This window comes from Neofelis nebulosa, chromosome 4 (assembly GCF_028018385.1).
Source record: "Neofelis nebulosa isolate mNeoNeb1 chromosome 4, mNeoNeb1.pri, whole genome shotgun sequence".
NCBI lineage: Eukaryota > Metazoa > Chordata > Mammalia > Carnivora > Felidae > Neofelis > Neofelis nebulosa.
Window position 1 is genome coordinate 33,692,186 of NC_080785.1, and position 26,430 is coordinate 33,718,615.

Sequence of the window (26,430 nt, forward strand, 5' to 3'; positions counted from 1 at the left end):
CCATCATCTTGCTTCAATCCTGTCTTCCATTTCATCCTTTATGCATCCCCCATTCTGACTGAATCAGTCATTGTTTTCTGTACTTGCCCCATGCTTGTATTATTCTCTCTGCCTATAGCACCCTTTTTTACTCACCCTTGCTTGTTCAAATACACAGTTCAAGTCTCAAAGTCTCCTTCTAAATGCCACTTCTTATAGAAAACTTTCCCTAAATAGCCCAACTCCCAGCCAACTGACAGTAACTCCTTTCTCTTTACCTTAGAATTTTACCTATGTATCTTTTATTCAAGGGTATAACAAAGATTTTTAGAACCTGAAGTTTATAAAATATGGAGGAGTAGTTCTTTCTAGGAATAAATATTTTAGAATTATAAATATAAAATTAGGTATAGGGCTTTGGAAGGAGCTCAGACAAGTAAAGTTCTCTGAAACTTAAGCTTTTTTAGCTTCACAGTGACCTGCCTCAGTTCTTAGTGGACCTTGCATTTCCCCTTTTAGATGGTCCTTTTCTGGGGCAGATATCTCTTTTTCTCTCCTCTTCTTCTCCTTTGGTTCCTCCTTTTTCTTCTTTTAAGGGAAGCAGGTGAAAAAGAACTACGAAGTCAGACAGATTTGGATTTAAAGATCCTTTCTAACTCAGTCACTTAATTGGACTTCAGTTTCTTCCATTATACAAAGAGGGTAATAATATCTACCTTTGGAATTATAATAATATTGAATGTGATAGCAAATAAATGTCTTTAAATGGTGTTTGGGACATTATAAACACTTGATAAACATTAGTTTCACTCTTTGAATGGCAATATCCAAAGCCTTATGTAAGTAATTTTTAATTTTTCCAAAGACCTACCATTCCTGGCAAAGAATAGTTACTAAACACATATGGCCTATTTTCTATATAAAGGTTCAGAGAATATGAAATGCCTAAACATACTGCTTCTTCCTAACTTTAGAGCAGCTCTTATTATTACTCTCACATCAAGGAAACTACCTACAGGAATGAGGACTCTGTAAATTCTGTTGCTCTACTAGGACTTGGTTAATTTAATTTAATGGGCAATTGAGCATCAGGAAAGCAAAGGGGTGGGAGGATGTCAGGAGGAGAAAAAGGAAGTAATTTACCAAGACTTTTCACCCTGGTTTATATCAACCTATTTGCTGCTATTGTTTATAACTGGACATCACTTTTGGAACCTATCCCAGTGATCCCAAGGACATCCTCAGCTGCCTGTGGCATTCACTAATGTGCAAGGCAAAAGAAACTACTTAATTACATGTTTTCTCAATGCAAGGGAGTAACAAAGGCAAATAATTAATTTTACATAGTTCCAAAGCATAACTTTAAACAATGTAAACAGCCTCATTCTAATATAAGGGACAAATTCAATCTAAAACCTAATTTTTCCATTTATGTTGATTTAAAACTGTTTTTCCTCTAAAATCACAAATGAGAGAGGAGAAATAACAACCAACACCACAGAAATACAAACAATTATAAGAGAATATTATGAAAAACTATGTGCCAACAAACTGGACAACCTAAGAGAGATGGATAAATTTCTAAAAACATACATATTACCAAAACTGACACACGACGAAACAGAAAATTTGAACAGACTGATAACCAACAAAGAAATTGAATCAGTAATCAAAAACTCTCAACAAACAAAAGTCCAGGACCAAATGACTTTATAGGTGAATTTTACCAACTTTTAAGGAGGAATTAATACCTATTCTTTTCAGCCTATTCCAAAAATAGAAAAGGAAGAAAAATATCCAAATTTATTCTATGAGGCCACCATTATCCTGATGCCAAAACCAGATAAGGACACATACACACATATACAAACACCCAAAAGTCACCATAAAAAAGAGAGCTATAGGCCAATATCACTGATATACATAGATGTAAAAATCTTCAACAAAATATTAGCAAACCAAATTCAATAATACATTGATACATTAAAAAAACATTCAACATGATCAAGTGGGATTTATTCCTGGGTTGCAAGGGTGGTTCAATATTTGCCAATTAATCAACATCAATCAACAATGATCCTTTAAGAGAAAGGGTAAGAACCATATGATTATTTCAATAGACACAGAAAAGGCATTTGACAAAGTACAATATCCATTCGTGATAAAAAAAAAAAAACCTCTTCTAAAGAGGTTTAGAGGGAACATGCCTCAATATAATAAAGGCAATATATGAAAAACCCATAGCTAACATCATCCTTAATGGGGAAACACTGAGATCTGTTCCCCTAAGGTCAGGAACAAGACAATGATATCTACCCTTCCACTCTTAACCACTTTTATTAACATTGTACTGGCAGTCCTAGCCACAGCAATCAAAAAACAAAAATAAATAATAAGCATCTAGATTGGTAAGGAAGCAATAAAACTTCCACTATTTGCAGATGACATGATGGATGATATTTTCTATATAGAAAATACAAAAGACTCCACCTAAAAACTGCTGGAACTTATAAACAAATTCAATAAGGTCACAGGATACAAAATCAATGTACAGAAATCTGTTGCATTTCTATACACCAATAATGAAACACCAGAAAGTGAAATTAAAAAAACAATCCCATTTACAACTGCACCAAAAATAATAAGACACCTAGGAATAAACCTAATCAAAGAGGTGAAGGACCTCTACTCTGAAAACTATAAAACACTGATGAAAGAAATTTAAGATGACATGAACAAATGGAAAGAACTTCCATGCTCATGGAAGAATGAATATTGTTAAAATGTCTTTACCACCCAAAGCAATCTACACATTTAATGCAATCCCTATTAAAATACCAACAGCCTTTTTCACAGAGTTAGAACAAACAATCTTAAAATTTATATGAAACCACAAAAGACACTGAATAGCCAAAGCAACCTTGAAAAAGAAAAGCAAAGCTGGAGGCATCACAATTCTGGACTTCAAGTTATATCACAAACCTGTAGTGATCAAAACAGTACAGTATAGGCACAAAAAGAGACACATAAATCAATGGAACAGAATAGGGAACCCAGAAATGAACCCACAACTATATCACTTAATCTTCGACAAGGCAGGAAAGAATATCCAATGGGATAAAGACAGCCTCTTCAATAAATGGTACTGGGAAAACTGGACAGCAACATGCAAAAGAAAGAAACTAGCCCATTTTCTTACACCATCCACACACAAAAATAAATTCAAAATGGATGCAAGACCTACATGTGAGACCTGAAACCATAAAAATCCTAGAAGAGAGCACAGACAGTAGCCTCTTCGATATCAGCTATAGCAACTTCTTTCTAGGTGTCTCCTGAGGCAAGGGAAAAATAAACTATGAGGACTACCTCAACATAAAAAAGCTTCTGAACAGCGAAGGAAACAATCAATAAAACTAAAAGTCAACCTACAGTGTGGGAGAAGATATTTGTAAATGACATATCATAAAGGGTTAGTATCTAAAATACATAAAGAGCTTCTAAACTTAACACCCAAAAAATGAATAATCCAATTTAAAAATGAGCAGAAGAAGGGTGCCTGGGTGGCTCAGTTGGTTAAGCACCTGACTTCGGCTCAGGTCATGATCTCACAGTTTGTGGGTTCGAGCACTGCATCAGGCTCTGTGCTAACAACTCAGAGCCTAGAGCCTGCTTCAGATTCTGTATCTACCTCTCTCTCTCTGCTCCTCCCCCACTAACGCTCTGTCTCTCTCTCTCTCAGAAAATAAATAAATGTTAAAAAATGGGCAGAAGACACAAACAGACATTTCTTTCTCCAAAGAAGACATCCAGGTGGCTTATAGACACATGAAAAGATGCTCGCTATAACTCCTCATCAGGGAATTACTAATCAAAACTACAACAAGATATTACCTCACACATGTCAGAATGGCTAAAATCAACAAGAAACAACAGGTGTTGGCGAGGATGTGGAGAAAGGGGAACATTCTTGCAATGTTGGTGGGAACTGGTGCAGCTACTTTGGCAAACAGTATGGAGGTTCCTGAAAAAGTTAAAAATAGAACTACCCTATGATCCAGCAATCATGCTACTGGGTATTTACTCAAAGAATACAAAACCACTAATTCAAAGGGATACATGAACCTCTATGTTTATAGAAGCATTATTTGCAATAACCAAGATATAGAAGCAACCCAAGTGCCTATCAACTAATGAATGGATCAGGAAGATGTGGTATGTATGTGTACACACACACACACACGTACACACGCACACACACAATGGAATATTATTCAGCCATAAAAAGTAATGAAATCTTGCCATTTTCAATGAATTGGATGGAACTAGAGAGTATTATGCTAAGCGAACTAAGTCAGAGAAAGACAAATACCATATGATTTCACTCATATATGGAATTTAAGAAACACCAAGTGAGCAAAGGGGGAAAAAAAAGAGGGAGAGAAGCCAAAAAGCAGACTCTTAACTACAGAGAACAAGCTGATGGTTACCAGAAGGGGGGTGGCAGCGGGATGTGTTAAATAGGTGATGGGGATTAAGGAGTGCACTTGTGATGAGCACTGGGTGATGCAAAGAAGTGTTGAATCACTATATTGTACACCTGAAACTAATATTGCACTGTATGTTAACTAACTGGAATTAAAATAAAAACTTAAAAAAAACTGTTTTCTCTCAACAAAAAGAAAAAAAAACAAGTCCCATTCTTGATCGGCAAAAATTATAATAAAGAGCTAATTTTAGTAGTATGTGAATTTATTGATACTAACTGTAAAATTAAAAAAGGGAGTCAAAATTTCTGGTGTGCCATTTCAAGCCATTTAGCATGGTATACAGGAACATTTTTGCTCACTCTACATTTAGTAGAACTTTTTCCAATGCGTCAAATATGAAATATTCCTAAACCCATGGGCAAAAAGCAAGTGATAAGAGTCTGTTCCTATGTTGATGACACTGATAGTGGCCTAACAAAGTTTAGAAACCATTATCTCAACAAATAAAAAAAATTCTATTTGATATTAAGCCACAAAGAGAGAAAGTTTAAAATTCAGTTTTCATTACAAGTGGCTCTATAGGGTGCCTGGATGGCTCAGTCAGTTGAGCATCCAACTTTTGGTCCCAACTCAGGTCATGATCCCAGGGTCATGGAATGGAGCCCAACATCAGGCTCCATGCTAAGTGTGGAGCCTGCTTAAGATTCTCTCTCTCCCTCTCTCTCTCTCTCTCCCTCTCTCTCTCTCTCTCTCTCTTTCCCCTCCTCTATTCATGCTCTCTTTCTCTTAAAAAAAAAAAAAAAAGGGAAGTGGCTCTATTGTATTCTATCTCAATTTTAAAAAATAAAACAAAGGAATAATCCTGTCTAGATTTATGGAGCAGCCCAGAATAAGAACTTTGAAATATAAAATATAAAACCACATTTATAGGACACAGAATTTAGGAAGAATGACTGTCGCTTTCACCTAGAATTAATTCTAGAATTGGTGTATTTGAATACCATCCATGTGGTCAGTCCAGGGCTGAAATCTATAAGAAACAATTCAAAATAATGCATGGTTATTTTTGCTTATTAAATAATAAAACAGTTGTTTAGTAAATACTTTTTTCTTGGTAAATATTGGGAAAAAATTGAAATAATCCATACCTTGATTAAGATTCCAAATAAACAAATAAACTGAACAAAGCTAATTTAGAAAGTACCACCTGTTTGACAGAGTTATATTAGGTAAAATTTACAAAGAAATTAGAGTCAACAACAAAATATTCCTCTTACCTGAAATGGAAGATAGTTTCAAGAGGCCAAATCTAAAACATGGCATAATTTTGGTTTATTTAATGGATTCTTTTGGTTAGTAACCTAGCAATCAATTACCTATTCTACAAGTAGAATCACATTTAAAATGAACCAACTATATCATTTCTGACCTCTGCAAACTAAATTATCAGATTAAAAAATAAGGACTTCGTAAACAATAACTTGAAATATGTATATTCAATATTGTCCCTAGTCTATAATAATAATGCTACCAATGGATTTTACTAACACATTGGTCTAGGCTACTGAGATTTACTTACTGAACACAGGTCTAACAAAGCAAGCAATGTTGAAATCTTACCCTCTGGCCAGGACTTATTGAGAAGGAAATGTTCTCTAATATGGCATTTCCACCATCTGTATACTTTGCTGTAAGGTCTTTGACTGTCATTTGGCCCCCTGAGGGCCAGATGTCATCTTCCCTCACATGCTGATTCTCAGTAATCATAACTTTTGAGAGCGGGATGTCCTTGGATGGTTTGAATGGCTTGCTAGGTGGTTTACTTTCTTCTGTAGGCATGTCAATAAACTTGAAGACTCGGCTCACAGATCGCATCTGAAATGAAATAGCAATGTTTCATTTTTGTTTAATAACTGCAGGCAATGCCATAATTAGTGTGATGTTTCCTTAAAAAATAACATGTAAGATGTGATGCCCGACCGTCGTCACTTGGTTATTTGTCAGAAGGTTTTTTCAATGAACTAACAGGAAATAATTGGATATAATTAAAAGCTTAACCAAAGAGAATTAAATAGGATTTATATAAATGGGCTCTGTATAGACCTGTTTATTTTTGTGAGTCTTTAATTCTCAGTTATGCAAGCCACACATAAATAGCCCAACTATACTCAAAGGAATAGATGATGTCAAGAGGGAAATTTTTTTCTTCAACTATGAGCAACACTGCACACTCTTGTATAACTGGTATATTATGATAAAATGTTCCACACCTCAAAACCACTACTAAAGATTCTTGCCTTTCTCTCAAACGGCCTTAAAAACTATCTACAATTTTAGGGGTGCCTGGGTGGCTCAGCTGGTTAGGCATCTGACTCTTAAATTTGGCTCTGGTCATGAGCTCATGGTTTGTGGGATCAAGCTCCATATCAGGCTTCACGCTAACAGCATGGAGCCTGCTTGGGATTTTCTCTCCCTCTCTCTCTGCCCCTTCCTTGCATGTGTGCTCTCTCTCTCTCTCTCAAAATAAATAAATGAACTTTAAAAAAAAAACCTATCTACAATTCTGTAAGTCAGCTGGGTGGCAATGAATCCTTGATGCTTAGTAAATTTTGAATGACTTCACAATAATCTTCAAATAAATTTAAGTCCTTGTCCTATATTTGTAGTTAAATAATTACATTTTAAATCTAAATAACCTCCAGATCAATATCCACTGCTGAGCAAAATGTCATTGCATATAAAAGTTGTGTTTGAAATTAAGTACACATTTGCTTTATAAGCCTATTTAATACATATACCTTTAATGTGCACAGAAATGAAAAAGCTCAACTATTTTTAAAGGTGCTTAGCTTAATTCTTTAACAAGAACACATTCTGCTGAATAGTTATGATTGGAATTTGGAATATAATTTTATTTATTTATTTATTTATTTATTTATTTATTTATTTATTTATTTTTAATGTTTAGTGATTTTTGAGAGAGAGAGAGAGATAAAGTGTGAGTGGGAAAGAGGCAGAGAGAGAGGGAGACATAGAATCAGAAGCAGGCTCCAGGCTCTGAGCTATCAGGACAGAGCCTGGGGAGTGGGGGCTGGAACCCACGAACTGTGAGATCATGACCTGAGCCAAAGTCAGACACTCAACTGACTGAGCCACCCAGGCACCCCTGGAATATAACTTTTAAAATAGCCTTACAAATAACAGGCACTTAATAAATATTTGAAAAAAATTAATAAAAGAATAAATATGTGAATGATTACATATACATGAATAAATCAGTGAATAACAAGAAAGAGCTGAAAACTGAATTCACTCAATTTCTATTTTTAATATATCATCCTTGATGGTTCAGCCCTTCCCAGGTATTAACTGCTTATTCAACAGAAATTTATTGCTTTTTTTGTCTTAAAAGTAATTACTGATTCTAGTTTTACTCAGTCAAGAATTCAACCCTCTCCTTTACAATGTTAATTTATAACCTTATTTACAGTTAAGGCTTAGATTAGAAATTATTTCTTATATTGCCTGTTTTCACATGCTATTGATCAAGTTTGCTATTTGTGAAGTTCTTCTGTCTAGTAATGTGGTTGCTTCATTTTTTATCTTGAAAATACCTTCAGATTATCTTCAATAATTTTTCAAGATTCAAGAGGAGAACCCTTTTAAGCCAAATCCATTGTTAATGAAAGTGAAAAGTATCTAAAGCACACATCCATTACAAATAACTCTAGAATGGCTCCCACACATGATATTTTCAAATCCAAATTATGAGTGACTTTCAGAGGTTGTTAAATACTGATTCAGTTATTTTTTATTAACTTTGAATTAAAGTATACTCTTGCATTTCATTGTCATTAATTTTCCTAGAGAGCTAATTGATCTGGAAGGTCAATTAGAACTGTAAATAATGCTGAGATGGAAATGCCAGAGAAATAGCTCAAATGCATTTAAAATATTTTATTGTATTCATCATGCATAAAAATAATATTACTCTCTTAAAATCATTGAGAGAAATGTAGCTTAGTTTTATAAAATAAAGTGAGACTGTTGACATCTCTGTACATCAATGCAAAGAACTCTACACTAGTCTTCAAGTGCTTTAGCACATCAAGAAAGCTACTATGTATCAAAAATTCTTCATACTTTAATACTTCCAAACAGTGAGCAATTAAATATTGCTATCTAAACTACTCCAAATTATATGCAGTGTTATTAGAAAATTATATTTAAAATCACTATTTTGGCAGCACTGACATGTATATAATTTGTGTGTGTGTGTGTGTGTGTGTGTGTGTGTGTGTGTGTGTGTGTAAGGAGTTGTGAAGACCATAGCAAATTACTATTCCATTAGTGAGGCTTACCATTGAGGGTGAACCTAGAACTTCAAAGTCAAATGCAGTGGATTGTACCTACCTAATTTAGAAAATGAAATTTTCTTTTTTCTTAAGTTTATTTATTTTGAGAGAGAGAGAGAGGGAGAGAGAAATAGAACAAGCAGGGGAGGATCAGGGAGAGAGGGAGAGAGAGGATTCCAAGCAGGCTTTATGCTGTCTGCGTGGAGCCTGACGTGGGGCTTGAACTCACGAACTGTGAGATAATGACTTGAGCCAAAATCAAGAGTCAGACACACTTAACTGACTGAGCCACCTAGGTACCCCTGGAAATGAAATTTTCAACTCATCATCTTTCATATAGTCTAATTGCTTAAAGTTACTACAGTTACTATAGTTACCCACAGCATGGTCAAATATCTCTGACCAAGAACAAGTTCTTAACAACGGGTACTCATCCACAGCATACAAGCAGACGCTCATTCAGTTCAGTGAATTAGAACATTTTCTGATGAGGAGAAAAGGTGGTTACTGCAGACACCTGCATCATGGCCAGTTTTGTAGCTACTAAAATGCCACTGCTGAATAGATGATGTGGCTAGATGATATTATGAATTACTAATTCCTTGTACCTCAAAGGCTCTCCAATTATTATATTCTACTTCCATTCTACTTGCTTTTTAAAGGGAAAACCACAATAGAACCAGAGCGAAGAAAATCAATTCTGGTCTTTTAAGTTTCAAAAATTGGCTTTTAGAACCAGCGATGGATAGTTGAAAATTCTTAGCTACATGAATATTGACTTTAAAGTTTCAAAAATCAAAGTCTGAAAGACTCAAATCACACTGTTTATGCAAAAACAGTAGCCAGAGATTAATTTATGATAGGTGAAAAACAGTTTCTCTCCTCACTACATAATCTGACTCATGAATGGCGTTTAACAAAAGGGCTTAGACACCAGTTCCTCTAAAAATGAGTCTTGCCTGCAACCAAACTCAAGTTTTATCCTTGGGTAGATTTAGAGGACTTTTGGAACACAAGAGGTCTATGCCTCAATTTCTAGGTGGAGGCCTGGAATTAGGCATACCTTAGAGAAACATCCTAAGTGCCTGGAATGGCATGGAAGCACTACAGTAGACATGGGTGCTTGGCATGTCTAGACCCAGATAACTTGACAAAGCTTCAGATTTTCCTGTATTTCTAGAGGGGTGTTGAAGGGAAGCCAAATCCCAATCCTTTAATCCCTCAGGGTCTTCCATGCCCAAGGCATGGAAAAAGTTGAGAGAGAGCTCATCAAAGAACTCACAATCAGGATCAGAAGAACAAAGATTCAATCTCCCTGCACTCTACTCCTCTAGGTCAAAGAGCAACATCAATGCCTCAGAGACAGAGCACAGATAAGGGGCAACCTATGGCCAGATGCTCCCTCCCCTCAGGATCTAGGCATTCTGTAAACTCCATTCAGAATTTAGATTCACTTCCAATAAGATTTCTGAATACACTGACATTGCTTCTTGCACTCAGCATTATGTGTGTTCAAGTAGAAAATAAATTCAACTATAGCAAAAGTGGAGTCATATTTCTTACACACTTGATTTAATAGCTAAAGATTTATAGCTGACCCAGGATGGACCCAGGTTTGGTGGAACTTAAATAATTGAAGGGACTCTTACATTAAAGACTCAACATTATGCATTAATGGGGCACCTGGATGGCTCAGTCAGTTGAGTGTCTGACTCTTGGTTTTGGCTCAGGTCATGATCTCATGATTCAAGGGTTCAAGCTCCATGTCTGTGTTATTAGCACAGAGCCTGTTTGGGATTCTCTCTCTCTCTCTCTCTCTCTATCTCTCTCTCCTCCCCGTCTCTCTGTCCCTCCCCTGCTCACACATGTTTTCTCTCTCTCTCTAAAAATAAATAAACTTTAAAAAATGCATGTATAATTAAGTATAGGGCCTCTGAAGGTGCCCATGCAAGAGACAGAACCTGAAGCTTACACTCCACAGGGTTAATGTTAAGCCCACATTACCTATTACAGTAACCTTATTCAAAGCATTCCATGTTGTATCCTTCCCATCTAGCGTTTAGCACTATGCCGTCCCTTAATAAATCTTTGTCAGGGATGAGTGAATCCATTGTTCTACCTCATATGCAGAAAGCAGTATCTGGGCAGGGCAAATGACAACGCTAGGAGTCCTTCAGTAGGAAATCGGGGCTGCAACCGTACCTCACAGCTTCTCAGTCTGAAAATACACATTGCTATTTGGATTTGAAGTGGCAACATGCCAAACGATTTTTAGTCTCATCTAGTTGTTCTGAATTGAGTTTTTTTTTTAATGTTTATTTATTTTTGAGACAGAGAGAGACAGAGCATGAGCAGGGGAGGGGCAGAGAGAGAGGGAGGCACAGAAGCTGAAGCAGGCTCCAGGCTCTGAGCTGTCAGCACAGAGCCCGACGCGGGGCTCGAACTCACGAACTGTGAGATCATGACCTGAGCCGAAGTCGGAGGCTTAACCGACTGAGCCACCCAGGCGCCCCTGAATTGAATTCTTTTTAATGTAACTTAATCCTTTTTCTAATTTAGAGTGTCTATTAGCATTTTCAAGTGATATGTGAAAACCACCGTGCCACTGGATGGAAATTCAGATTTGGCAATTATCAGAGTGACTGTAGACTGTAGACTAGCTGCCTCTTCCTGTGCAGTGAAGGGGCTGCCCTAGGAGGCATGAGGGGCTGCTCTCTGTGGCCTGCTGACAGGAAAGTCTCAAAGTAGCCATCACCGGCTGAGGTGAGAGCACTTGTCTTAGAATTCAAGAAGTAAATGCTGAGGGCAAAATGACACTCAGGCGCTGAGACGCTCAACCTATTCACGTGAAGAGGAAAACCTGACATAATCTGTACAGACTTCTATAAAAGTTGAGTTTAGCCACAATGAGGTGGCATTTTTACTTGAGAATCAGCTGCTTTAAATTTCTGGTTTTGTTATTTAAATTTATTATGCTGCAAAAATTCTCCTAAGTCAATCTTTAAAACTGAATCTCATTATCTTTATAATAATTTCTGAAGTTACTAAACTAAGGATCAGGAGAACAAAGTCTTTGGGGAGTGTGATGGTCTTAACAAAAAGAAAGCTCCACAATCTTATCTCAACCTTATTTTTTAACGGATTTGTTCAGTGAAAAAAAAAAAGAAAGATTCCTGATGTTCCTTTTCCCTTTCTATTGACAAAGAAGGAAGAAAAGGCTTAAAGACCTTTTCTAGAGTAAGGTAGAAACCCAGACTCCTCTCCCTCAGGAAAATATTTGCTCTGTTTCCTTTTACCCTTTTGGTTGTTTAGAAAACAGGGCATCAAAATTATGCATTAACACCTAGACTATATGCATAATGCCAGAGGAGCCATGATAACAGAAAATATATTTCATAAGCCCGACATCTGGCTGGCAATACTGTAAAGAGATTTCATAACTGGTTGTTCCAGGAAGATGACAAGAAATAAATGTGAGGCAAATCATCAGCAAAACTGATACAATGTGAAAAACTTCACACACTTTTTAAAAAAAATTTTTAATGTTTATTTATTTTTGACAGAGAGACAGAGCATGAGCCGGGGAGGGGCAGAGAGAGAGAGGGAGACAAAGAATCCAAAACAGGCTCCAGGCTCTGAGCTGTCAGCACAGGGCCCGATGCGGGGCTCAAACTCACAAATGGTGAGATCATGACCTGAGCCGAAGTTGGACGCTCAACCGACTGAGCCACCCAGGCACCCCAAAACTTCACACACTTTATAACAGAAATGTTTAAACTGCGAAGTACATAAAAGGAAGGTTTTAAATCATCAATCCTTCCTGGCAGGCCCAAACCAGATGCTCTTCAGAACTTACTAATACACACCTGAAACCCAGAGCCACATTACAGTCATTAGCATAAGCTTTAGGCCATGCACAGAGACTTAGGACATCATGGTTATCATGAAAACTGATTCTCTGTTCAAAACATATTCCTGAAACTTTAGATTATCTTTTTGTGTCTATTACTTATGCTTGAGAATTTAAAAAGTCAGTCAAGCACTGTAATGCTATCAATTATTAACAGCATAAGTGAGTTACTTATACTATATACTCTAATCCTTTCTAAATTATTATAGCTTCCTGTTACATGAATTGTTTATTGCCAACCTGTAGCAAACCACATGGCAAATCAATGTCACTTTTTCTGACTGCAAGAAGCAATAGAGATAGTGTTCCTGACACAAGAGAAAGAAAACCCATTACAACCAAAGACAAAAGGCATATCCTAAAAAACACAAAGGTATCAAATATGTTGTCCTCTATTTTCAATAATTGAGAACTTTAGTAATCATGATACTAAGTGTGCCAACGGGCAAAAGAAAACTCTAAAACTTACCCTTTAATCTGAAAGGTCCCACATCGCTTATTGAATCTACTACTCAAACTTGAACTTACTTACACTCTATCTGGTATTATTATTTTTAAAAAGCTCATGACAGGCCATCAGCAAGTGCTTGATGAATAAAATTGGGTCAATGTGGTATTCATTAAAAGTATTTCAAAGGAAATCTCAAGGAGTCTAAAATATCACATCAAAATATTCTTCCGAGGTATATTTAATAAGATTTTTCTCTAAGCATCTTAATTTTGAAATATTTTGGCTTCCCCAAAGAACTCTGTTACTAAGAATCATCCTTTATATGTTATATATCTATATCTATATCTATATCTATATCTATATCTATATCTATATCATCTATCTATCTATCTATCTATCTATATCATTAGCTAATATATAGGGCAGAAATGATCACTGGTGTTCCATCAATTCTATGTAAATTCTATGCCATAGACAAGAGGTTAGCAGAACTATGGCCAAATCCAGCCATACCCACTTGTTTACATTAGCTGAGCAGTTGCCATAACGACCATATAGCTCACTAAACTGAAAATAGTAACCATCTGACCCTTTGCAGAAAATGTCTGCTGAACCCCTGCTATGACACACACAAAAAAATCAGAGCTAAAATGGATTAGAGATCATCTAATCCAGTGATTCACAAATCTAGATACAGATGAGAATCACCTGGAACACTTTTAAAAATATGGACCTCATGCTCAGTCACCCTGCCTCTGACCCAAAGAATTGATTTAATTGATCCTAAAGGACGCTACGTAACCTATATTTTTATGAAGTTTCCTCATGTGCTGTGAGGTTGAGAACTTCTGATCTAATCCATTCATTCTTGGTACAAATGAAAAAATTGAAACACAGGAAGTTAAAGTGATAGACATAAAGCTCAACAAATTTTCTCAACTTTCCTCAACAAATTTTCTCAACTTTCCAACACTCTGGCAATCCTTTATGGCTCTCATAAGCCTCTCCTACTAATTTAATATTTTAGAACACCTCAGTGGCACTTTCTTTCTCTTTGTTGGCTCTAGTAACAGACTGGTTGAGAGTTCTTGCACTCTGACCAGGAGTGGTGAATCACTGGCATTTAGCAGTCAGGGATAGTGGCAGAGAGGTCTAATTCCTCTGAGCATCTAGAATAATGCCTATACACATGCCAATCAAGACTTGAAATCTTTCATACCAAAAGGATGCAGAAGAGAATGTCAGAGCTAACACGGACCTTAGAAAATTTCTAACCAAACTGTTTCCTTTCACAAAGTTGAAAAGTGAAGCCCTCAAGGGAGTTAGGACTTGCCTAAGGCAACATGACATCTTGGTGATAAGGCCAGAGTGGAAAACAGAGTAGAATGCAACTGTTCAGTACAGAAAGAAAATGTTTGGATGAAAAGAAGTTTGGGGACAGATGTCACAAATGGAAAACATGCCACAAAGCCTCATGAGAACAGAAAAACAAAGGAAGAAATGATCAACAGACCATTAAAAGAGGGGAGGGTTGGGGCGCCTGGGTGGCGCAGTCGGTTAAGCGTCCGACTTCAGCCAGGTCACGATCTCGCGGTCCGTGAGTTCGAGCCCCGCGTCAGGCTCTGGGCTGATGGCTCGGAGCCTGGAGCCTGTTTCCGATTCTGTGTCTCCCTCTCTCTCTGCCCCTCCCCCGTTCATGCTCTGTCTCTCTCTGTCCCAAAAAATAAAATAAACGTTGAAAAAAAAAAAAATTTAAAAGAGGGGAGGGTTGCCTGGTTAGCTCAGTCAGTTAAGGGTCCGACTTGGCTCAGGTAATGATCATGGGTTCGAGCCCTACGTCGGATTCTGTGCTGACAGCTTGGAGCCCGGAGCCTGCTTCAGATTCTGTGTCTCCCTTTCTCTCTGCTCCTCCCGTGCTTGCGCTTTCTCTCTCTGTCTCTCTCTCTCCCTGTCTCTCAAAAATAAACATTAAAAAAATTTTTTTAAAGAGGGAAAAAAATAGGAGAAATGAATCCTCCCCTCAAATTCTTATAGCAAAAACTGCTTTCAATACAAGAGAATTAGGCACCAGGAGCAACAAAGAAAAGCCCTTTTTTCTTCCCATCAGATTTCTTGTTGATCATTGTACCATCAGTCACCTGATCCTTACTGGAACCCAAAATAAACACAGGCAATAAAAGGATAAAGGAAAAACAGAGGGAGTTTCTATTGACAGAAAACTCTTCTCAGATTGCATCAATCTTGCAAGAACTTTCTGGAATCTCATTAACTTGAATCTAAAGTGTGCGCCCTGCAGATATGCAGTCTTCCCTGCTCATCCTGCTGGCCTTCTTCCTCTTGTGTTATTATCAGGAACACACAGTACAACAGGCATGTGTTATCTGCTGCTCTCCTTAGAGAATGAAGGAAGCAGGATAATTTTCATATGTTCAGATCTTGTAGTTGTGATATCACTAAGTGGTAGACAGTCCTGAAAATACATGAATTGTCAATTGCCTCATTCAAAGAAGAGACTTTGAGTGTGGGTAATTTATCAGTCACTGGATGGCTTGGTATTGCTAAGTTTGAAACACCACCTTTGTACCCATTCTAACTCTTATTTATTTAATCTTCATTCATTCATGGAGGCAGAAATATAGGTATGCACTGCCTATTTAAGATATATAATGCTTAAGTATCTAACAATGGGACAAAGAGAAGCTTTATGGTACTAAAAATGCCAAGCATCTTGTGAATCCAAAGAAAATAAATCAGTACACAGATTTGTTAACTAAGAATACAAAAAAAATTTTAAATTATAGCTTTAGCAATAACAACTGTAATTCTTACAGCACTTCAAGTATGGAGGTAAAAAGAATTAACACTTCTTTTTTCACCCCATGTACAGAATGGTGTAAAATATACAAATGAAACTAACAGACATATACACAATTCATGTTAAAATGAAGAGTGAATCTGAAATAACAGCTTTAAAAATTTTTTTTTAATGTTTATTTATTTTTGAAGCAGAGAGAGACAGAGCATGAATGGGGAGGGTCAGAGAGAGAGAGGGAGATACAGAATCTGAAACAGGCTCCAGACTCTGAGCTGTCAGCACAGAGCCCGACGCGGGACTCAAACTCATGGACCATGAGATCATGACTTGAGCCAAAGCTGGATGCTTAACCGACTGAGCCACCCAGGCACCCCTGAAATAACAGCTTTTAAAACACTGTTATATCAACCAAAATAATTAGAAATTCCTTAAAATGGGGATTTCCACTGGGAATTATTAAATTTGACTCTATGATAATTTTATTATTTTTTTAAATTTCTGAGGTGATTCACAGAGTATTAAACTATATCGTTCATAAGCTGACAATGATTTTTTTTCCAAACTACTATATAAAGCCAGACAAATTAGTAGATAGAACAGAAGCTTTATTCCCTTTTAATGGTCTCTTGATACCCCATGTGGTATTTTGAAGAAATCCTAGGTAAGAAATTATGCCCCAAAATGGTCTATAGTAGAGATATGAATGAGTAATTTATTGACAGATGGTTTCTGAAGCATGGAATCCGATGGTAACAGCTAGAAAGAATACAGGTAGAAGAGGGCTGGACTATAGCTGATGTTCAGAGATCTGTAAGAGGAGGGGCCATCAAAGAGAATTAAGAAGGAACCAAAGAGGTAGCAGAGACAGACAGGAGTAGCATCATGGTAGTGAGAGAAGAAAGTATCACCAGAAGAAGGATTTGTTCATGGCATAAGTACTGCTGAGAGGGTAAGGAAAACAAGGACGCTGGCTCTGGCAAGATGTTGGTCATGAGTCATGGGGTGATGGAAATCAAGTGAAGCAGGAGACATGCCCTCTTTCAGGAAACCGTGCTATAAATAGATCAAAGGAAAGAGGTGCTTTAGCTACAGCTCAAACAGAGGTAGTTTTATGATAGGGAGAGAGGTCCCACATAGAGAGTGAATTACATATTATTGGCCTTTAAATAGGAACAAAGACAGAGGGAAGGTAGAGCATATGAGTAGAGGTATAGTAGGGTGGAGAGAAACAAGGAAATTCTTTCCGGTTGCATCTGTGTTTTTCTATGAAGTACGTAGCAAGGTCACTGGCTGAGAGTGCAGGTGGTGGAATTATTGGAGCTCCTGAGAAAAGATAAGAAGGTGGGAAAGAACTATCTTAGGGAATATAGTAAAGAGTTTATTAGGAAAATGTAATAAAAGGGCTGTCGGTCAGCTTTGAGTGCTGATAATTGAGATGTGTAGCCAGTCACAAATACAAAGTGACATGAAGTAAGGATAAGGAAGGGTTATCATCCAAATATTACCCTTCCTGGTTGGAAGCTAATAAAAGCTGGGCACCTGGGTGTACTCAACTGATGAGCGGTAAAAGAAAAGTCATTTGCCGCTTTCATGTCTTCATTGTTCTGTTTATGTTTGAATCTGCGCCCATGTCTAAAGTAGGCCAGATGGGTAAATGGAATATTCTTTCAAATCCTAAAAAATTAAAGTGTGCATCAAAACATCCTGTTTACTGTGTTTAAACTCAGATCTAAGTTTGGTTAAGACACTTAGTAATGTAAAATGAGAATACCCTGAGTTTTTCCCTCAAAGATCACAAGGACCTTCAGTGTTAACATCATATAGATGTGAATTTGAGGGCACAGTTTTCTCCCCTCTTACCCTCAACATATACCAGATGAAAATAAAAAGATCAGTATACAAATTTAGCAGTTGTATAGGTAAAAGCTGTATCGTGGGAATTAAAAAGTGGATAAATGCTCATGAGGGCCCAGGAAAGACCATGTATCCTATTTGGCAGGGAAATGAAAACTAACATGATCACTTTGATATTCAAACAAAAGAACATGACTTTTTAAAATGAGATCAAATGTAAACACTGATACTTTTCATAGACTGTATTATAACATAATAGTTCTTGGCAAAGATTCTTTTATGCCGGAAAATGAAAAACACAATGTCACAACACAGGTTACAAAGCCCAGGATGCCCATGCAAAAAACTGGGGAAGTAAAAATACCTTAAAGAAACTTTAATGGAGATTGGACAGCAGAATAGAAATGTACCAAAGGTTTCAACATCAGTGTACAGAAGTTGTTTTCTAAACCAAGAAAATTAATACTGCAAAGAGAAAGGAACTGAGCATATACAAGGTAAAGAGATAGTTTTAGACAAAGAGGGGAAGTACATGAGGATATTAACTGTAAAATCAAAGTTGTGGAAAGTTTGAACAAATAAATAAATGCAAGCACAATATGGATTTACTATTTTCCTGCTATTTCTACAAAAACATTTTTCTTTTTTTTAAGTTTATTTATTTTGAGAGAGAAAGAGAGAGAGAGAGTGGGGGAGGGGCAGAGAGAGAGAGAGAGAGAGAGAGAGAGAGAGAGAGAATCCCAAGCAGACTCCACACTGTCAGCACAGAGCCCAACACAGGGGTCAAACTCAGGAACCACAAGATCATGACCTGAGCCAAAATCAAGAGTCAGACGCTTAACCAACTGAACCACTCAGGCACCCCCGCAGAAGAAACATTTCTAAGTACATTTATGAAACCCAATCCCAAAAGCATAAGAGTTAAGTGAGGAGATAAGTGGAGTCAGGAAAAAAGCTGATCAAACTCCAAAAAATAATGTTAAAGGAAAAGAGAGACACCCTACCATAAATCATATTAGGGTTAGATTACATTTTGATAAATTATTAAAATGCTTTGGTTCAATAAAACATTAAGATTCATGGGCAGGAAGAGAGAATGAAAAGGTTTGTTTTTTCCCTAGAGATATTTTTTATGCTGATATTTGTTCTGATAGGAATTGGTTATATAATTTTTACAGCTGAATGATCCTGGGCACACTGGGAACATGGGACCTATCTCAGAGGATGGAAAAGGAACCTAGGCAAAATGTGTAATGATAGTGTTATGTAGTCATTCTCAACGTGGCTCCCTCATCGCTTTGCATATGCAGTAATGGATGACTGATTTGCAATGCTCCAGCCAGACAAATAGAAGTTGATGATGAAGCTACCCTTGAAAATCATGTATTTGTTTTTTAAATTAAAAGTGGGAAGTCCACTTTTCTTCCTTTTTACTCTCACTCTTGCTGCCATGGGCTATGTGCCCCTGACACAGCATTCATTCAGTTACACACTAGTGTGGGCTCTGCATTGTAAGGAACCAAGACAAATGAAACAACAAAACCAAAACATGGTCTTTAAAAACACTAATAAAGTATATAAATGTGTGGGAATACTGATCAAGCAAAAAGAGAGAAAGCAAAAAGAAACACCCTAGGAATGAGAAAGAAGCTATCACTAAAGACTAGAAATTAAAAAAAAATTACCATCACAAATGTAATGCTAATAAATTGGAAAACCCAATATAGGGAAGGGTTTCTTAAACAAGATACCAAAACATAAAGGGAAAGATTAATGAAATTAACTTCACTGAACTTAAAAGCTTCTTTTCATCAAAAGGCACTATAAGCTAAGCCACTGACTGGAGGACCATGTTTAAAATACACAGAACTGGGGCGCCTGGGTGGCTCAGTCGGTTAAGCAGCCGACTTCAGCTCAGGTCACGATCTCGCAGTTCTTGAGTTCAAGCCCTGCGTCGGGCTCTGTGCTGACAGCTCAGAGCCTGGAGCCTGTTTCAGATTCTGTGTCTCCCTCTCTCTCTCTGACCCTCCCCGTTCATGCTCTGTCTCTCTCTGTCTCAAAAATAAATAAACGTTAAAAATAAATAAATAAATAAAAGAAATAAAATAAAATACACAGAACTGACAACCCAGAATTCAAAACTTCTGTAAGTCAATTAAGAAAAAAACTCCCACTACTGGAAAAACGGGCAATTGATAGAAACAAGCAAAGAACACAAGAGGAAGTCCAAATGGTCAATAAATATGTATTACGAAGCCTTATCTCCTTAGTAATCATTTCACATCCATTGATTGACAAAATTAAAAGGTCTGACAAGCTCATGTGTTGCTGAAACTCCAGACCTACGAGAATTCTTACACTCTCTTGATGGGAGTATAAACGGATATAAGATACTTGAGAACAGCTGGGTACCATATGGTAAAGCTGAATGTGGGTAAATTCTGTGACCCAGTAATGTCACTCCTGAGTATCTGCCCTAGAAAAATCCCGGACAAGGAGACTGTACAGTAATGTTCACTTTAGCACTAGATCTTGACTGTGGTTGTGTATGTGGAGGAAAGAAGACCTACACAGTAGCCTTCAATTTATCTGTAATGCTTTATTCCTTAAGCTTGGGGGTGGGTATATATAGTTGTCCCTTATGTTATTACCTATACTTTTTGGTTTGTCCAAATTTTTTCATCAAAGTTAAAAAGTAATAGTTACTTACCAAGCTGTCCACATCTATGCTGGAGTTTACAGCCCACTGCAATGTACCCATGATATTCATGGCTAGAGTTAGAATAATACCAACTGTTCCTTCTCCATCACCTATAGGTGGGAAGAAAAGATACAAACTTTATGTTCTTTCTCTCCTCTGTGAGCCACTTTAGAGCATATGTCATGTTAAAAGTTCTATTTCAATTTTGTGCTAATTTTAACCATCCTTCATCTCAGGTCACCACAGCATCTACCACTAGTAATAATGCCCTGATAATACTTCAGATATTGAAGGGGCTTCTAGTGTTGGGTAAACAGCATGGTTTTCTCTTTTTACTACTTCTCTGTAAGTAATAAAACCTCTGAAGACCAGGATGGACAATGCAAAAAAGACCTCCTATGTCTGGATGAGCTCCTCCACAGAGAAGTCAAAAGCAGGAGACGGGTGTGTCTAAGCAGCATCCACAAGATGTTTGGATATGTCTTCTGCCTTCGTGAGGAGGACTTTCTCTGCTAATCAGATGTTTTGGGGGAGAAAGTGGACTTAGAGAGTTTAATGAGGAAGTCAAAACTCATGGGTCTGCCATTAGGAAAGAGAGAAAACTGACTTTTATGTTTTTTTTAAAAAATGACTATTTCACCCAGGAAGAACAATACTTAAGTGTTGAATTAGAATAAATAGTTTTCAGGGCTGGAGGGGACCACTAATATATGGCCATAAAAATTTTCTAACGGGAAAGTTTTTAAATTATTAAAACTTTAGGTTATCAAATTTCAGTTGAGAGTCAGTCCTGGCATCTATAATGTGGGATAAAATTGTCACTGGGTTCTAAAATGGGGAAAAATAATTTGTCCTATTATTATTAATTGAAATTTTTTCTTCCATATATCCTCTGACAGAAGACAAACCTAGATAGTAGGTATGTGCTTCTAATACTAAATCATTTATTCTAAATAGATAAGATTTATTGGGGCCCCAAATATTACTCATTCTAAAGGTTAAGATGAGAATAAGATAAAATTTTAATAATAACAATAATAAATAAGATTTAGGGCTATTTACTAGGGAATAGGCACCATACTGTTTTGCACAAATTATCACATTTAATGCACATGGGAAATTATAGGATAGGTACTATTATTCTGTATATTTACATATGAGGACAATGAGGACCTTAGAGAAACTAACTAATATGTACAAGCTACCAAAGCTGAAGACCAGTAGAGGCTGGGCTGGTATTAGCCATGTGGCTAACACTCACTCTAGCTGGGAATCAGATTTCGCTGATAGGTCCTGAACTAAACTGATCTGGAAATGCTTTGACTACTAACCCCTAGTATATCAGGACTTAATCATATCCTTAACCACTATTTTATAGCATATGACATATCAGTTTGAATTCATTGTTAAGAGATCTTTGTTCATTCAGCCCTCTCTGATCCTGTTTCAAATAACCTGAAGGAAAAACTTTACAATTCTGAACGTAAGAAGAGAAACTTTACTGTACTAAGGATTGAGCTCATTTGCCTGCCCATATATTCATTTCATAGAACCACTTCCCGCTGCTCTAGCTGACAGAACAATGCATGTGGGGAACCCACTACCCTCACACAGTCACGATGAGCCTGCTTTCTGTTCTCTCCAGTACTTTATACCTAGACAGAGGCACTCTGCTGTTAACTCAAGGGGCCTAATGAAGAGGCCACAGAGAGTCAGTGGGGCACAAAAAGATGGGAAAACCAGTCTTCAGAGAGAGAGAAATGGATGAAGTAGCCACAGAAAGGATGGGACGCAAGCAGCATCTGGCCTCAAGAGATAAGAACAAGAGCCGAGGCTCACTCTCCACGCCTATTCCGCTTCCTCTGGAGACCCAGCCTGCCTCCTGCCCTGGGCTCCGAGAGGCACTCCTGTGACACCAGCATGCTACTCATTTTGTCTGAGAAGGATTCTATCCTTGCAACCGAGCAAGCCCTCAGAGCTGGCAGTTGCTGTGAATCTGTGTCTACTGTCACAGGTGTAAACTATTTCAAGACTTCTAGCTCAGTAATTCAACTTCTTAAATTAGAAGAACTCATTTGTCTACATAGAGTTTCATTTTACTTACAGTGAAAGGTTTTCTGGTTTTCACCCAAAGATGTTAAAATTCAGGACACTTATATTTTTAAAAATATGGTACTTGTGTCTAAGTTATTTCACGTCTATGGTAGTTTTTCATCTTGTAAAATTCACATAAGGATAATGAATTGTACCAACTGGTGGTTAAAAAAAAGTTTACCGGGGAGGGGGGTTTTATATGTGTGTATAAATGGGAATGTTTCTTTTCCCGTATTCAGAGAGCTCTTGAATAAATGAGATCTATTACTGTTGAAGCCAGGATGCTTTACCAATATGAGAGTCAAAAGACAATATTTTTCTTTCAGTCATAGATTTGTTATCTGACACTCTCAGTGTCTGTTGTTCCCAAACTGTAAAGCTGAGATAATACTATACACAGCTCTAATTCAAAGAAGTCATTTGTTCAACAATCAATGAATTTTTGGATTAATAAACTGTCCCCCAAATCTATTTAAAGATATCTAAAATGTTTAACCAATAAGAATGTAGCATTTTGGGGTTAACAAAGCTTTAAATTAAATGGTCAGTTAAGAAGTTAACAAGTTCCTATTACCTGTTGTTAAAATGGAAATGAAGGTGACAGCAATGAAGAATATGACAAAAATTATTTCCATTCTCATTTGGAACCAGCGCAGTGTTGACAGGTACAAGAACCAGTTGGCGGTATGTAAGTTCAGCGCTTTGTGAAACAAAGTTTCAAAGTAAGGCTGACGTCCAAAGGCCCGAAGTGTCCATAGTCCTTTTAAGCTTGTAACAAGATGAGTGAAAATTGGACTCCTGCCTGTGAAATATTCCCATAGAAAACATGGCAAATCATGTCGCTACATAATGCAAATTCTTACTACCATGCACCTGAAAAAGATTAGCTTCAAAGAGAGTAATCATTGGTCAAATATCATGGGTTAGAGGTTTTTCACATTGGTACCATTCTTTGAATAGATGCAATTTGTTACTTTTTGAAAGAGAGAGAGAGCACGTGCACAAGTGTCTGCACACAAGTTGGGGAGGGGCAGAGGGGGAGGTAGAGAGAGAGAGAGAATGAGAGAGAGAGACTGTCTTAAGCATTCTCAGTGCCAGCACAGAGCCTGACACAGGACACAGAGTTCAACCTCAGGAACCTGAGTTGAAATCAAGTTGGACACTTAACCTACTGAGCTACCCAGGCACCCCTGGTATTTTTTTAAAATGAATTACCCTCCTTTTCTACTTGGCTACCATAGATGGGAACTCATTATAAAATCAATGCCATTTTTTATTCATATTTCTTGACTGCCACTGGACATTTTTTTTCTAGCTAATCCTAAATTGATCACTGCTGAGAGAAAATGTTTTTCTTTCAAAACAATTTATTCAAGTTCATATGACTTCATTTACATATTAACCTTCAATAGAAACACACTGGGTATTTAACCCTGAAAATGCACCAGTACTGAAGCTGTTACTGAAAAATGTGCTTCCCAAATAGCTCAAGCAGTGCTCGGGGGCAGACAAAAAGGTAGACCCCAGGAGGAAAGGAAGGGTGTCTGAAAACAGGCTAGACAGAAATATTTTGTCCAGTATGCTCTGGGAACCCAGACAGACCTTCAGTAATAATAGTAGCACTATCATTTTAAAATTTAATTTATATAAGAAAATTATGAATGAATATCCTATACTACAACCCTTCTAAGACTCTATGCATCTGCTTTAAAAAGAAAATGAAGTCACTCGGTCATTAATGGACAAAAACAACCTATGTGTGCTATGTAATTTACTGTGTCCTTTTACATATCCATACGTTTTTTAAAACTCACTGTTACACAATGCAAGAGTTTAAAAGCAGGACAAAAAAGTTGGCAAAGTAGGTGAATGATAGAGAATCACAAATAGCCTTGTGGTCATTTTCCACAATGGTGAGCATTGTACGCACAGCATCATACCTTCAGATTCCAGTTGTTTGAGTTGCTGCGAGGTGTGGAGGAAGTAGGCCCTCAATATAACAAAAGCTGCTATCACTGGCACCGTTGCTAGGAAGATGTAGGGTTGTAAAACCGAGACTACGGCCACGGCTCCAACCACAATCAGTAACAACTGTAGGATCAGAGAGAGCACATTGGTGAGTAAATGTTCTCTTGTTGTAAAGCGCACAAGGTATGTCACAGATACATTGGGAAAGAAGATCGTCACACTCTGTTCCATTCTTAACAAGGGCAGGTATCTTCCTAGGAGGAAGGCAGCCACCTCAAAGTAAGATTTTTCATAAGTTCTATCAAAATAAAAAATATTAGTCAGGTTACAACATTTTGAAGTTTTGAAAACACGGTGCTCTTGGGTCTCAGGATATTCTCATTTCCTATGTGCCTTAAAATGCTCTATGTTTTTTTTTTTTTTTAATTTTTTTTTTCAACGTTTTTTATTTATTTTTGGGACAGAGAGAGACAGAGCATGAACGGGGGAGGGGCAGAGAGAGAGGGAGACACAGAATCGGAAACAGGCTCCAGGCTCCGAGCCATCAGCCCAGAGCCTGACGCGGGGCTCGAACTCACGGACCGCAAGATCGTGACCTGGCTGAAGTCGGACGCTTAACCGACTGCGCCACCCAGGCGCCCCTAAAATGCTCTATGTTAAAAAAATTTTAGATGAATACGAATTTTTTTTTCTGGTGTGGACTTCTTTTAAAATAATTTTTTTATTCTGAAATAATTTTGGTATAAATGTAAAATTTTAGGATTTATTTTGTTTAGACAATTTCTGAAACTTGGGCATTCATCTTGGAACCTTGTGGGTCACAAAGATTTGGTTTAAGTGACAGTTTGGTCATTTAGACAAGCTATTTAATTTTTTCTAAACATAGTTGGCTCATGTTTAAGATTTTTAAAAATTATATTTAATAGATTTTACTCCCCTTCCCAACTTTCCTATTCTCATTCCTTAAAATAATTGGAGATGACCTATAAAGGCTCAAGTAAAGGATTTTGGGATATGGCTGATTTGATTTTAAAGCAGACATTTTTTCCCATCTCATATGTAGTTGAAATAAACTTTGTATTTCAGTCAAGCCCAAGATCAGAGGTATTTCTTCACACTAACCAAAAGAAACTGGAGCCCTGTTAGCAGTGTCAGAAACAAGCTAACCATATTGGCAGTTTTTGGAAGCAAGTTATAGGCTTATATTCTATATTTCCACATGATACTAAATCTAAACATTTTATGAAGGAAAAAAAGTATGCTAACATTTGGTCCACAATGACCCATCTGAATAAAGTATGAATAAAGTAATGTTACAACCAGGGTTAAAAAATAAACTTATTGTAAAATCCATATGATAATCAGTGAGCCAGTTCTCTAGCAACTTCCATGGGTGACACATGCATTTTTCTAGCTGATATCGTGAAATGCACAACATTTTGGTAGATGGTAGTGGGGACCGGAGTGTAGATAAGAGCTACATAAATCTTTGAACAGGTTGCTATTTTCAAATAAAACTTCAGATGACATCTCAATGATGCCTTTCTAGGGAAAATGCCTCTATGTCTCTATCAGCAATTCTGCCATACCGGCCTCTCACTCATCAACAAATACTCAGATAAATCTTTACTGTGCCAGGCACTAGACCAATTACATATGATGACTCAGGAATCTAAGGAGAGTCTTTCTTATCCATTCTTGCCCTATTACCAGTGCCACCAGTACAATGAGAAAGCCCCACATGCCCTAGTTACTACCTGACAAGACTCCATCAATGGCAAACTACCGTTTTTACAAAAGACATGTATTTTCC

General features: G+C 37.2%; 1 protein-coding gene across 2 annotated transcripts in view; it reads right to left on the reverse strand.

Annotated features, from left to right (window-relative positions):
* CFTR (CF transmembrane conductance regulator) overlaps window positions 1–26,430 on the reverse strand; it is a 184,137-nt gene that overhangs the window by 34,971 nt on the left and 122,736 nt on the right. For both annotated transcript variants that reach the window (XM_058724499.1, XM_058724500.1), the window contains 4 exons: window positions 24,590–24,740; window positions 23,224–23,451; window positions 20,565–20,665; window positions 6,090–6,344 (listed from right to left, as the gene is read on the reverse strand). In XM_058724499.1, coding sequence (XP_058580482.1) covers window positions 6,090–6,344; window positions 20,565–20,665; window positions 23,224–23,451; window positions 24,590–24,740 — 735 coding nt within the window. The remainder of the gene's footprint in view (window positions 1–6,089; window positions 6,345–20,564; window positions 20,666–23,223; window positions 23,452–24,589; window positions 24,741–26,430) is intronic.